This window comes from Pyxicephalus adspersus, chromosome 3, assembly GCF_032062135.1.
Source record: "Pyxicephalus adspersus chromosome 3, UCB_Pads_2.0, whole genome shotgun sequence".
Lineage (NCBI taxonomy): Eukaryota > Metazoa > Chordata > Amphibia > Anura > Pyxicephalidae > Pyxicephalus > Pyxicephalus adspersus.
This window is the reverse complement of record NC_092860.1, coordinates 107,936,474-107,950,069: the sequence shown is the minus strand read 5'-3', so window position 1 is coordinate 107,950,069 and position 13,596 is coordinate 107,936,474. Positions and strand designations below refer to the sequence as shown.

Below are 13,596 nucleotides of genomic sequence, written 5' to 3'. Positions count from 1 at the left end.
ATGACTAATAAACATAGGATAGATATTGTTTCTTCGACCTGTTAGTTTGAAGGGTTAATTATATGCTAATAGTGTTTCCACAGGTACATATTTGTTCCTTATTTAGTGTATAGAGTAAGTGTCAAACTTGTCCTGAGAGCTGCCTACAAGTTAAACCAATCCTTCTTAGCAGTTTAAAGCACAGGTCCCAACCCACATACCAAGATGAAATACAGGATTTCCTAAGAATGTGTGTTCATTAAAACCACAAGTAAGCCAGAAAAGAGCTGCTGAAGATGAAAAATCCAATATTGTCTGTGTTGTCATTTCTTTTAGACAAGATATTTATATTTATAAAGCTAAAGTCCAAGTGTTCATCAGTAACAGACAAAAATGGCAACAAATACGAGACATCCTTGTTTAAAAGAGGTGACCTTCTGGAAGTCCCAAGAACACTCTTTGTTCATTTTGGAATCTATCTTGGAGAGAATCGTGTTGCACATTTGATACCAGATATTCTCCCAGCAATAACACGCAACAAAGCATCTATCAAGAACATGGTGACCAACAAAAGGCTGATTGCAGGGGTATTAGCCAAAGTTGCAAGTGTCAGAGTAGACACGGTGCATGACTTTGCCTATGGTGGAGATATTATTATTAACCACATGGATCAGAGCATCAGCAACAAACCTCTTTGTGGGGAAGAAGTGGCCCAAAGGGCTGAGAAACTGGTGGGAGCCACATCCTATAGCCTGCTGTGGGACAACTGTGAGCACTTTGTAACCTACTGCAGATATGGCATCCCAGTGAGCTTGCAGACTGATAAGGTAAATAGTGTAAAAAAAACTGCAAGATTTAGTAAATGTCTGCATACAGATGTACCACTGTACATCTGTACTGTTGTGTGTGCGTGATGGGTGAAAGCAGAGTCCAATGTACATAAATCTGTGGGATAACAATTATTATAACCTCACTGAGGTCATTTTTCTTTTGTGTGTTTCTGTGGTTTTCCTTTGTTTTACCCAGTGTTTTTTTTTCAAATAATTTTCACTTTACTTTTATTATTTAGCTTTATCTGCAAAATACCAAACTCAATGAATTTCCTCTCTCCTATTTATTTTGCCTTGTTAATCATTAAAATGGATGCATTGTTGGAATATGTATTTGCTTTTGTGATATTACCCATAGCATCATAAACAAATTAGTCTTGATAAAAACTGAAATATTACATCACTAGACATTTCTATTACAAAAATGTCCTTTTTTGTTTAATATTACTTACAACTATTTTAAAGCCTTGCTACTAACCTTTAGCATTCACAATTACCACAACGAAACAATACTGTGCAAGTAAAATGAGACATCTAGTATCTGTGTCTTTGTGTTCTTTTTTCATCCTTGACTTGATTTTTTAAAAATATATTTACAGTTATTGGGAGAAACACAAACGTCTAAATAACCTAGAAGTAAGAATTTGTCAGAATCAACTAGATAGCAAGCATCCTATGGATCCAGGAAGTTAAAACATTTATACAAAATGATGGAATAAATTTTAGGGATACTTAAATTGTGAGCCCCTTTGAGGGACAGGTAGTGACATGACTATGGACCTTGTAAGCACTGGGTGATATGAATAAATACTGGATAATAAAAATAATAATAATAGAGAGATTATTAGAGTATTTTGCAACATTTGTGGCAGCTTTAGGTTAGGTGTAGAATTAGTGCTCTAATTCACTGGCCAAGCTGCACATGTACCTTTGACACTGCAATATTTTTAAAAAAGATAAAAAAATGTATTACTGTACTGTTTTGTTTTTAGTATTGATTGGCTTTTAACAGGATAACAAAGGTACAGTAAAGCTAAGAAAGAAAATTGATGAAGTATAGCAAGGAAATATAAGATAATGCTTTTATAACTATAAGATATTCTTTGTCAGGTGAAACTGTAGGTAGATCCACAATACCTATATCCTGTATGATGGGAGTAAATATATGCAAAGGAGTTGTCTTTAAGCTGGCCATATACAGTTACATATTGGTCTTTCATTCTAACACACAGAGGACTATCATAGATGGAGCCATGGCTGTCTGTGCACTGACTCCAAGACTGGTTAAGGCTAATTGCCATTCAGTCTGGAAGATGGGATGCAGCTATTGAATTTAAATAGGACTGTGATTAAAAATCCATTTTTAGCTTAAGTTTGAAATATGAACTGAGCATACAGTGTATTTTTTGATGTTCCTAATAATATGGTCAGTATTGTCTTGTGTGCATCGCAGATGAACACTTTTTTTTTACACCTCTATACACCAGAAGGTGCCTCACAGGATCAGTCCTGTAGGTAACAAAGGACCAGTCCTCACTGTAGTTAAGATTCAAGATAACAAATTGTCTTTGTTAATGAAGAATGCATAACAAAAAGTTAGAAAGGTAAACATTTAACAGTTTCCATAGATACTTCAAAGCTGGAGACACGTTTAAATGTGAAAGGTGTAAACTGTAAGGTTGGCTTACTGAAGTCAAGTGATTTTCGTTTGCTTCATTCAATCATCCAATGCAAGAGAAGTTCTGTTACTTAAATTCCCCATGTATGTAACTTGACGTAGGAAGATGACACAGGGTCAGGGTCACTTTACTTTTAATTGTCCTTGTTCCTTTCCAATGAGTGTGAATCATACATTATAATGTATACATGACAGACAATGTATTTAGCTGGAGCAATAAGGTAATCATTTCTATGTTGTGTATAATAAGCAATTTGAAAATACAGCTATTTCAAACCAATTTTTTACTGAATTTGTTTCGCATTACTTTGCAAAATGTTCTTTATATATTCAAATTACTCTGCAGAAAATTACAATGGGATATCCTTCACTGATAGGTATTTTCAGTAACAATTCCACCTATGCATCTGTTCCAAACAGCCAGTTAGTTGTAGTTCATTGTTCTAGGTCTGACTCACATAGCATTGAGGGCAGGGTTATACTCTGCTATTAGTTTCTGTCCATATACAACCTACCTGTCTGACACTTACAAAGTCATTCAGAATGTGCTCAGCAATGGCGACGGGGGAAAGTACAGAATATAGCTAGCAGAGCTACGTATTATGGGAACAGTTTTAATTACAGCCTGTTACCATTACATCCTCTTATTAATTTTCATTGGAGTTCTTGTCCTTGTACAATTATAAACATTTTGTATGTATATGTACAAATATAAGGACTAGTTCTGTACATTGATCATTGTTGGACAGGTTATCAGGCTTTTTTTTACCTTCAACATAATGAAGTGGATAGCAAAGATTCGCTCTGTAATGAATCTTCACATACTGTCATTACAGTGTTTAGCATGCATTTCTAGTGTATGTATAGTCTTAACTACTGTAATTGAAACTGACAGAAATGTTATATAATAAAATACCCTATTTCTCTCAAGACTTTCTTCTTTAATATAGATACAGGCTTTGGTGTTGGAAGAAGAAAACTGGTAATTTTAGGACAGGACTCCCAAAACAGCAGTCCCCTAACCTAAGGCACCTCTCCTGCTTGTATCTCATTGTAACCCTTACACTCCAAATAATCCTAACACTAACTCTACTTCTAAGCTTCTTTTAACCCTTAAGTTAACCCTCCCTGTAACCCTAACACCATAACTTCTATAACACTAACATTAACTCTCCCTGTAACCCAAACCTTAAGGTAATGTGCAGGCACAACCAGGACTGTAAAGAATGCATTCATCAAATAGACTTAGATCTCCTGATTTATCATCAAAAAAAATCTTTACTGTTGTATTTTTTTTTTTTTTTTAAGTAGGGAGTTTATTTTTTGATTTCCATGTTCCTTTGGGGAGTTTTTTCTTCATCTTCAGAGTAGAAATCACTGCAAACTTAGATGGATCCAGCTTTTATACAGCTGTTATTGGAACAGGTGTTCCCTTTGGAAGATTTCATATCATCTTTTTTAGTGGCAAGGCTAAAATTACTTTTTGGCTAAACAACAAATGGCATGACAAATAGAAAGCTTGATTTAGTAAGAACTAAACTAAAAATAAAAGTTTTACCTACATGAACTTTATATGTTCCCAGCCACATGTATTGTAACATAATATTGCTAGGAAGGACAATTAATATAATGCCATATTGGTTAGTTTCAGGTGTTTTGAAAAATATAGCATTTAACCTGAACTGGACCATGATCTTAATGACTAAGTTCTAATTATTCTAATTTCATAATAAGCGTACAGGGCAGGCCCACGTGTTTATATAATGTGTAGACACACCTGAGCTTTTAATCTTTACACTTTGACACATGAGCTTGAAAAGATAAATGAATAGTTGTGTTCTTGCAACTCTCCTTTGCATGTGTCGATTCAGTTCATTCTTTATATTGAAAAACTTGCAGTACTGTTTCCGACGTGTCCTGTGCTCCTTGTTCTATTTATCAGGCTTGTATGAGTAAAGTATCTTGAGGCGCTGCTTGTTTTGGGTGCCATGTCCATTTCTGTAGTGGCTTTGTCTGCTGAGATCTTTCACCAGGTTTGCTGTAGAAACTAAACAATTATCAGCTCTATATTTTAGGGCTTCTTTAGAGAATTTTGTTTGGACTCCTAAACCTTGTGCGATACAGCAGCATTTCTCCTACCTTTTATTTTATATTCATGCACTTTTGTCTTTGTTTGGATAGCTAGTTCTGGATACAGCTGCAACAAAAGGATCTTTTACAGCTTTTTACACTGAAAGTTAGATTATTGTCTATGTTGGTGTCAATTCCATGACAAAGTTTTCACCAGTAATGATCTGTGGTCTTTGAAATCTGTGTTGTCAGCGGTGTTAAGTTCGGAACTGTACAACCACTGATTGTGGTATAGAGATGCCAACAAAAGATTCCACCGGTTGTACAAGTAAGTGGTTTTCATAAAGTCTCCTTCTCAGTTGTCAAACTTGTTTTTTTTATCAAGCTGCAGAGTGATTAGAAATCTAATACATAACAAAGGTTTTATGTAAATTGGTCATTTTCAATCTGGTCTTTTATTTTGCACTGTTTGTATCTTTATCCTAGACAGATTGAAAGATTGCAAAGCATTGCAGATGACAGACTCCAGCAAGTAGAATGTCAGGAATTGGAGCCATAAATCTGTTAATTCACAAAGCTCAGGTTTGTGTAAAAGGTGCATTTTCTACTTAACTTTTATTGACTAAAAGGAGGGATTCTTGCCAAGCAAATGCTATAAGATTATCTTTTGTTGTGACTTGTTAAGTTAGAACAAAAAGTCCCAGCTAATGGCTGATGACAGTGTACTGGCAGACTGTGAGGGAAAAGCTGTCTGTATACAGCCAGATAAAGGGTCAAGTTTTCCTTTTCTCCTGATCTCAATAGCTCAGTCATTTTTCAGGTAAGATGAATGTGTCTTCCCATCTATCATTACTTGCAGGCTGTCTGGGAAGTTGAAGCCCTGTGGGTTAGTTGTGCATTTGCTGGGCTGCGGATGCTATTAGCTACCGAATAAGGAGCTTTGTTAACAAGACAGAGCGTCCCTTTTGTGAGCTTTGTTCCATGAGGTTTATTCATTTACATAATGGATTAGCATGTATCAGATGCACTTAAATGGATTGCTTCATTTTTAATGGGGGATTTATTTAAAGTGTCATCTACAAACATACTAAGAAATTAGCAACTAGTCCTATTAATGAGTTAAATAAACAAATTATTTTTATCTTAAATTAGAATACTTTTCTACAGTATACAAACAAACTGAATATACATATTACACTTTGTAGGGCTGCAAAAGTTTTCTGTGTCTTGATTGGCAGTAAGTCAGTAGATAATGGATCATGCAGAAAGTTACTGATAAAGTAACATGTTTTACAACCAAGTGCTGCCATTAAATGGAGCACTGTTGAGTCTGATGTTTCTAGGCAGATTGATGTTAGCAGATTCTGACTCAGCAACTTTCTTCCGTAGTGTCAGTATAAAAGTAAATCTCGCCCCCTCCAACCCTTCCTGCGTAATTTTATGTGCTAAGAATCTACTATATTCGGTGGCTTCTCTGTCCAAACTTAAGGTGCAGATGGATGGAAAAAGCTCCAAATACCTTTGCAAAGTTGGTAAGTGCATCAAAGTGTTCTTGGCATTGTTGGGTCCCTGGGACATTTATTAAGATACATAAAGCTTTTACATCCAAACAGGGAATTAGTAACTTTACAAACCCTACTTGTTTGGTTCAACAAATTTTTTATCTTCTGCTTAAACATGCTTTCATTAATTGATCAAGAAAACACGAGAAGCAACATTTCAGCCAAGTGAGTCAGTGTTATGTTAGGCAGGATAATCTGTATGGGTGATGCCATGCTGAATAAATCCCTTGTAGCATTCAGCCACACACAAGTATTAAATGGTTACCTCCATATAGCTTCTATACGGTGAATAAAAGAAAGGAATTTTGATTTTTTTCACCACCAGTTACTCAGCAATAGCAGTGGGAATGTATTTAACAACATAGTTGTTGGTACTGTTTGCCTCCCCTATGACATAACTTTGCATTTATATGGTTGTGTTTATGGTTCAGTAATTTAATAAAAGTAATAAAAGTTACATGTTTAAATGTATACAGTAATTCATTAACCAACATTTATAGGAAAATTGAAATGCCTTTGTATATTCTTAAAGCAAGAAACGTAACATTATTAATATTATTATTATTATAATTAATAATAATAATAAACAGGATTTTATAGCATCAACATATTATGCAGCGCTGTACATTAAAAAGGGGCTGCAAATGATAGACAGATACAGACAGTGATACAGGAGAAGGAGAGAGACCCTGCCCTGAAGAGCTTACAACCTAGGACATTCACCAAATATTCACAAACATTCACCAAATATTCACAGCAAGTGAATATCCAAAGAAAAAATAACAGATTAAAATGTACTGGAGTAACTAGTTGTTAAAAGTATTCCAATGTAAATGTCATTATTACATCTATAATTCTGCCTTTTTTTCAACTTAGTTACTATATTACAATCTTGGACAAGTGAAAGTTCAGCCTTGTACCTAAAATACCTTCAACGGTTTTTAAATTTTTTTTAATTTGTTACCTTTTATAGGTTTTATCTACATATTTCACAATTTTAAAAGTAAAAAAGCACAGGGTAATTATATTAATATACAGTAAATATAATATTACTTCAAATGTATGAAATGTATTCCATTGTTTATCCCTTCACTATAATAACACATATATAAAGATGCATTAGATGTTTTACCACAAATATGTAAGAAACTACTCTACTGTACATGGAACGTATTTCTTGCAGTAAAATACATAGTTCATCATAATATAGAAATAAAATATCATTACAGTTAATAGATGTATTTTAAAAAATCTCCTTTTACCTTCCAAAAACAATGTAACATCATACTAGTTTTAGATAACTGATCAAAGAGCTCTGTCTAGTATATGGTTCTGTTACAATGAATGAAGAGGGACTCCCACATTACTTTTAGCCAATCCTTGCTGACTTTAATCTGTGATGAATCTCCCCCCCATGTGTTTAACAAAAACACATTAGCATGAGGCAAATCACTGCAGTTAAGTCCTTGTCTTGGTATCCACAAGGTGACCACCATGAAGTCTATACTGGTAGGACTGATAGTCTTCCTTTTTGAAAAATTGTTTATTTTTGCCAATTTAAAGAAATTGATCTTGGCTAAGAAGAAAGAAAGATGTTCTACGATTTGTGAATTGAAGAGAGGTGACATTTTAGAAGTTCCCAGGACTCTGTTTGTTCACTTTGGGATTTATTTAGGGAATAACAAGGTTGCCCATCTGATGCCAGATATCCTTCCAGCTCTTTCAGACAACAAGTGTCTGATTGCCAAAGTGGTGACCAACAAAAGGCTGATCCTGGGTGTGCTGGCTAAGGTGGCCAGCATCAGGGTGGACACTGTGCAGGACTTCGCTTATGGTGGAACGATAATAGTTAATAACATGGACAGCAGCTTCAAGACAAAACCCCTCTGCAATGAGGAAGTGGCCCAAAGGGCTGAAAAACTGGTAGGGGCCACACCGTACAGCCTACTATGGGATAACTGTGAACACTTTGTGACTTACTGTAGATATGATTTTCCTGTCAGCTTTCAGAGCAACAAGGTAAAGTATGCTTACTAGTTATTATAACTCTTTTCTTGTACCCAATGCACTTTCTTGTCTTACAGAACACCACCAAATGCTAGAAATAGTCAAAGGATACCAAGGAATTATTTTTTGTATCAGAATGTTTTCTTTGCTTGATTAGTAATTATATCTAATATATTTACCCAGTGACTGTACACATTGTACACATATATAAGCAAAAAGGAAAACATACATCCTATAAAATGTAAAGATAATACCAATGGCTTGTCAGAAATGCAATATATTCTCAGCTCACAGTGAAATGTCTCTTTGATTCATGAGGATTTTTTTTGGCTAAGCAATATAAATGTTTTAGTAACACACTGCAATTATTACCCTTTATTTACACATAAACTGTGTAGAGGTGCAGACTACAAAGTGACCTATTGTAAAGTGGGAAGGTATTATAGCTTCCTCAGGAACAATTCAGGTTTATTGCTAATAACCCTTAACCCTCCTATTAATTAAACAGTTCCTGTAGTAACAGGAGACATGAAATTGTGTCTGGACCGTCTTTTAAAAGTCTATGAAAGTGTTACTTCCTTGCAGCCATGCAATAAATTCTTACGTATGCATTCTTTCTCTTCGTTTTAGTGCAAGGTAATGTCTGTGTTTTGGTTTGCAAAGCTACTGGATCAAAGTAAAAATCTCTCAAAATCTCTCTACTTTTTTTAAAATATAGATAATGATGAAGAATATATTTCAAGGCAATTTATATATAAACTGTACAAATTGTTTCAGACAATATTTAGTGAAGGGAGTTGTACTATTTATTACTGAATGTCTGAAATACTGAAAATTCTATTTAAATAGAAGATAACGGACTTCTTGTTAAATGTTTTTTAGAGTAAAATACACTAGTTTGTCATTAATTAATATTCAAATTATCTTACAAATTAGTTTTTTTTTCTATTTGAAAATGTATTTTATAATTATTTACCCAGTAAAATTGTGACCACATACTGCAGTTTAGCTAGTTTGAATTGTTTTTATTATTACATGGTATGCATGTATCCACTACATAGATTATATTTTGGTAAAACAGTTGTGGTATGTATTATGCTAAAATTCTGCATACAAAGTGTGGCAAATACCTAGCAAACTGACATAACAGTCATATTACATTTCACATCAAGTATTTTTTACATTTCAGACTGCTGAGGTTTTTTCCTAGGTGTAGAATTTGGTACTCATTCATGCTAATTTCAGTTAATAATAATTATGGGTATTTTGTTTTTTTTTATATTTTTAATATAATTAAATGACTACTTTTATTAGAAAATGTGTGGTTCAACTTTTATGAATTAATCATTTTCTAATGGAATTTCTAATGTGAAAAATGTGTGAATTTTGGGTAAACTTGGGTAAATCATACGTGAAAGCATTTAAAAATTGGAGTAAGAAACAGAAGCAATTGTTCTAACCTTTATTTAAAAAATAGTAATATAGTAATATATTTAATGGTTGTACTTAGTTTAAATACACATACATTACCAAAACCCAAGGTACCAATAAACAGCAACCAAATATTATTAGAGGTAAAAACAAGTTGTATATTTATGGACATTCTGCAATCAGTACCAGGTTCTTAAACTAGTAATCTAGGAGGTAGGATTGATTGTGTGGGTTGCATTTAACTGCCAATTGCTATTGCTTTCCTAAGATCAAGCAATTCCAATGTTATGTCTAAATGCACGATTTGTCCAGATAAAGTTTAGGTTTATTCATCATTTCAGGATAAATAGGCAGATAGTTTGTCAACCATCTTTATCTATGAGCACTTATAACATTTAATTGGTTATAGTTTTCCCTTTCACATACAGATAAAGCATTTTTGCTGATTTGTATTTTTTTTTCTTTTATCTTTTAGTTCTGTGAGATTGTGAAGAAGATAATTCGAGACCAAAGATGTGTGCTCATTTCTGCTGCTTTAGGGTTAGCATTAACACTGTTCATGGGTATAGGACCATCCACTGCCCTTCCATGTTTTCTTTTTACATTTACACTCTGGATGGCAAGCTGAATATGGACAATTTCGGCTAAGCAATACAATGGAGAGATGAAGTTTACTGGCAATACAAATAATACAGCGTGACACCTATCAAACAACCTGCCTCCAAGCCTTGATGTTTTACTCGCCAGTAGTGGGAACATTTATTAGAAACCTATATATTATATTTTACTACTGCGATAAGCAAAGGAAATCATACAGACTTACAAAATGGAGAGTTTTAACACTAGTGTTTTGATTGTTAGGTATTGTGGTGTGCAATTACTGTACTAAAAAACATTTTCTTCAATAATATTTTACTTCAACAAATGCCATACAAAGTGACCGCCATCTGTTGGACTTGTGTCTCTACATTGTGCCACTGCACTTCAGTGACTAAGATAGTAATTTATTAAAGTGACATATTAAAGCATTGCTCTTCACAGGATTCAATACCAATTGACATTTCCCATCAACCGACTAGGCCATTTAGGTGGATATATGTTCTATTAACTTGGTGAAAACATTATTCTCTAGCAAATCATTAATAGAAATCCTTTCGTTTAGCACTCAGAATTTTAGTTTCAAGGCATTGAATGCACAATATGGTGGTGATGTACTAAGGAAGCACATTTAAAACTAAGCTTTCCTAACACCCCAGTAGATTTGGATTCCCTATGCACAAGTTCCAAATGAATCCTTACTGGTCCATTTACAAGTTAGGAAGCCTCTGTGTCCTCTGTAAACATTAAGTCATACAGCTCAATGCTTTACTTCTGCTAAGCATGATCTAAGACAGGATTAAAGCTATTATTACACAAGCATGCAAAGCATTTGCATACTATTAAAAAAATTATGAAAGGAAGAATACATTTGCCAGACTAAGGTGAAAAATTCCTGCATTGTGTAATCTAAATGTGGTAAGGATTAGACTGTTTTACTAAAGAACTCATTTTCAATCTAGCCTGTGTGTACTATAGAGACCTATTCAGATTTAGATTACACTGTTTTCACAGCTAACACAGCCTAGAATACAGGGCTAGATTTATACTTTCAGCAAATTGAGCCAACTGTCATATGGCATCCTTCTACATCAGGTAACTGGCAAGACTTAGTACAGGATAAGCTGCAATTTAACTTTTAATTACTGACAAGCGCCGGGCTAGCAGAAATCAATTCTGGTGCTGTTTCTCAGCCACAACTCTGTGCCTTATTATTACCAATGCACATCCTATAATGATGCTTGCCATGGCTGACCTAGAGGAGGGTTACATTCCAGTAAGGAAGATGTAAAGTTCTTTGGATAGATACACGTGAAATAACTGTTGTTAGAAAATGAACGACTAACGACAGATCAGTGATTATTCGCAATTATTTTAAATTATCATATGGTGCATGATTCTGTACATGCTGTAACGATACAATAGTTCAAATATAACCCACCAATAGTGTACACACATTAGATATGATCCTTTGAATGATGCAGGAAATTATGTGTACCAAGGAAAGTGTACTGCAGAACAATCCATGATCACTACACAAATGTACACACAATAGATAGCAAACGATCGTCACCCAAATGGATCCACCAGGACAGTCATTCGTTTCCAGCGACATTCCTAGTTCATCGCTGTCATTGACCAGTCAGTGTGCACTTTTTTGTTAGCGATTATCAAACGATTGGTCGTCAATGACAATTATTGCACGTGTGTACGTAGCCTTTGGGGCACCACAAATGTAACTAAATAGATAATGCCCTGAGTTTAGCTTTAAGTAAATCAGACTTCTGATCTCTGTACCACATTTATACCAGATAATGTGATTTAGTAAATTAAGTCAATCTGTTGAAATTGGCAATTTTTTATACACAACCTTCTTAGTCAACAAAAATAAAGAGTTACACATTTGCATTTGCTGCTGATCTAAATGGTTTAGGATTTGAAACAGAATGTCGTGCTAGAATTCACTTTCATGCAGACAACATTTTTAATATAAAACTATGGAAGAGGTTCTGTTAGGGTAGACATACCATGCTGATATCTAGTGAGTTACTATGCGTTTTTTTGTCCAGTGTGTGCTATGCAGGTCAGTGACTCACTAGGTAGTGACAACAGCCTGGGGATAATAGACTTGTAAATTGCACCTATAAAACCGGCATCTGCAACGTTCACATAAGCCATTCCTCACAGGTGATTCTTAAAAACTGGTCTTACAGGAACTGTGAATACATGTTTTACTAACAGTCTTTATTTATATTTATTAAAAAAATAATATAGTAGTAGCATATTTTGTAAAATAATGTTGCAGTTGGTAACTACCGTATGTATGTCTTGTTGGAAATCATATAAAAGTTTTTGTTTTGTGTTTTGCTTCAGATAATTTTTTTTACAATAAAAAGGTTCAATTTCACAGTTTGGGTTCGTTTAAGTTAATTGGAACTGTAGAGCTCACAAAAACCAATGGGATATCACCTGTTAAAAGAAATCAAGGATTGTGCTGGTTTTGAGCAGCTGCAATTTTTATCTTCAGTTCTGTGCCATTTTCTGTTTTCTGAGCAACTGTCACTTTATGGTGAAGTTGGCCAAGAGAAACCAAGCAGTCTTTCATGAAAACTTTTTAAACAAAAGTACATGCTTCATAACTTCATTTAGAGTCCAGTTGAACTTTTTTTTTAAAAAGCAGCCACAGCCCAGGTAGAAAAGGTTGTCATGGGGGCTTTCTGTGGGGACCACTTTTAGAGGTTCCAGACACCCCTATCTAGTCAGAGCCAGAGCAGTTTACTCAGCCTGGAGCATACCATTGCTGACTGCAGATCTACAGGTCTGGTTAGGTAGGAGGCCTGTTGGACCTTTGCAGTAAGACCACTGCTTTCCCACAGAAAGCAAACACAGTGTAAGGGGCTTATTCATACCTAGAATGTTGGGCTGCAATGCATATTAATAGGTAAAGTGGATCTATGCAAATGCAATGGATGTTTCCTTGCAACCCCACCCCTATTGCCTTTAAGAACCCCTGCTGTGGCCACCATAAGACACCCCTCCCTAAATTGCTGACTTGTTAAAAAGTTGTTAAAACACAGAGGACATTGTAGCTTGCTGCATATAGAGCTGCAATTTAGCAGACCAGTCAGAGTGCTCATGACAACCCCTGTCTACTTCCAAAAATGCCAGCAGTGGAGATACAGACCGGGACCATGGAGCAATAGAAGAAGATTCCAGATACCAGAGGAAACCTTCAGAAGTTCATGTCTTGTTGGGTCGGAGCTGCTTTGGGAGGCAATCTACACAATATTGAGCAGCTTGTTTAAATTACAGATTTAAAAATCCTTTACAAAGTAATATATTGCAACTTGCCACACATGCAGTCATTTTGGCTATCATCAGCACAAAATATGGAAACCATTGCTCTGTGGAACAAAACTTATTACAATAAAATGAATATAAA

At 34.8% G+C, this 13,596-nt stretch overlaps 1 protein-coding gene across 2 annotated transcripts; it reads left to right on the top strand.

Moving 5' to 3' along the window:
• Positions 1–251: 251 nt before the first annotated feature.
• On the top strand, positions 252–12,561 carry LOC140326928 (lecithin retinol acyltransferase-like). 2 transcript variants are annotated; one of them, XM_072405947.1, is made up of 2 exons: positions 252–806; positions 10,033–12,561. In XM_072405947.1, exons 1-2 carry the CDS (start codon positions 276–278, stop codon positions 10,183–10,185), a joined length of 684 nt encoding a protein of 227 aa, XP_072262048.1. In that variant the 5' UTR covers positions 252–275; the 3' UTR covers positions 10,186–12,561. The 2 variants fall into 2 exon arrangements, with proteins under 2 accessions (XP_072262048.1, XP_072262049.1); XM_072405948.1 differs by lacking the exon at positions 252–806 and adding an exon at positions 7,286–8,138.
• The last annotated feature ends 1,035 nt before the right edge of the window (positions 12,562–13,596 follow it).

Excerpts from the sequence above, each read along its gene's own strand:
- LOC140326928 (XM_072405947.1), top strand. The coding sequence starts at position 276 with ATGAAAAATCCAATATTGTCTGTGTTGTCATTTCTTTTAGACAAGATA. Across the intron at positions 807-10,032 it reads TGAGCTTGCAGACTGATAAG|TTCTGTGAGATTGTGAAGAA; the intron begins GTAAATAGTGTA and ends TTTATCTTTTAG.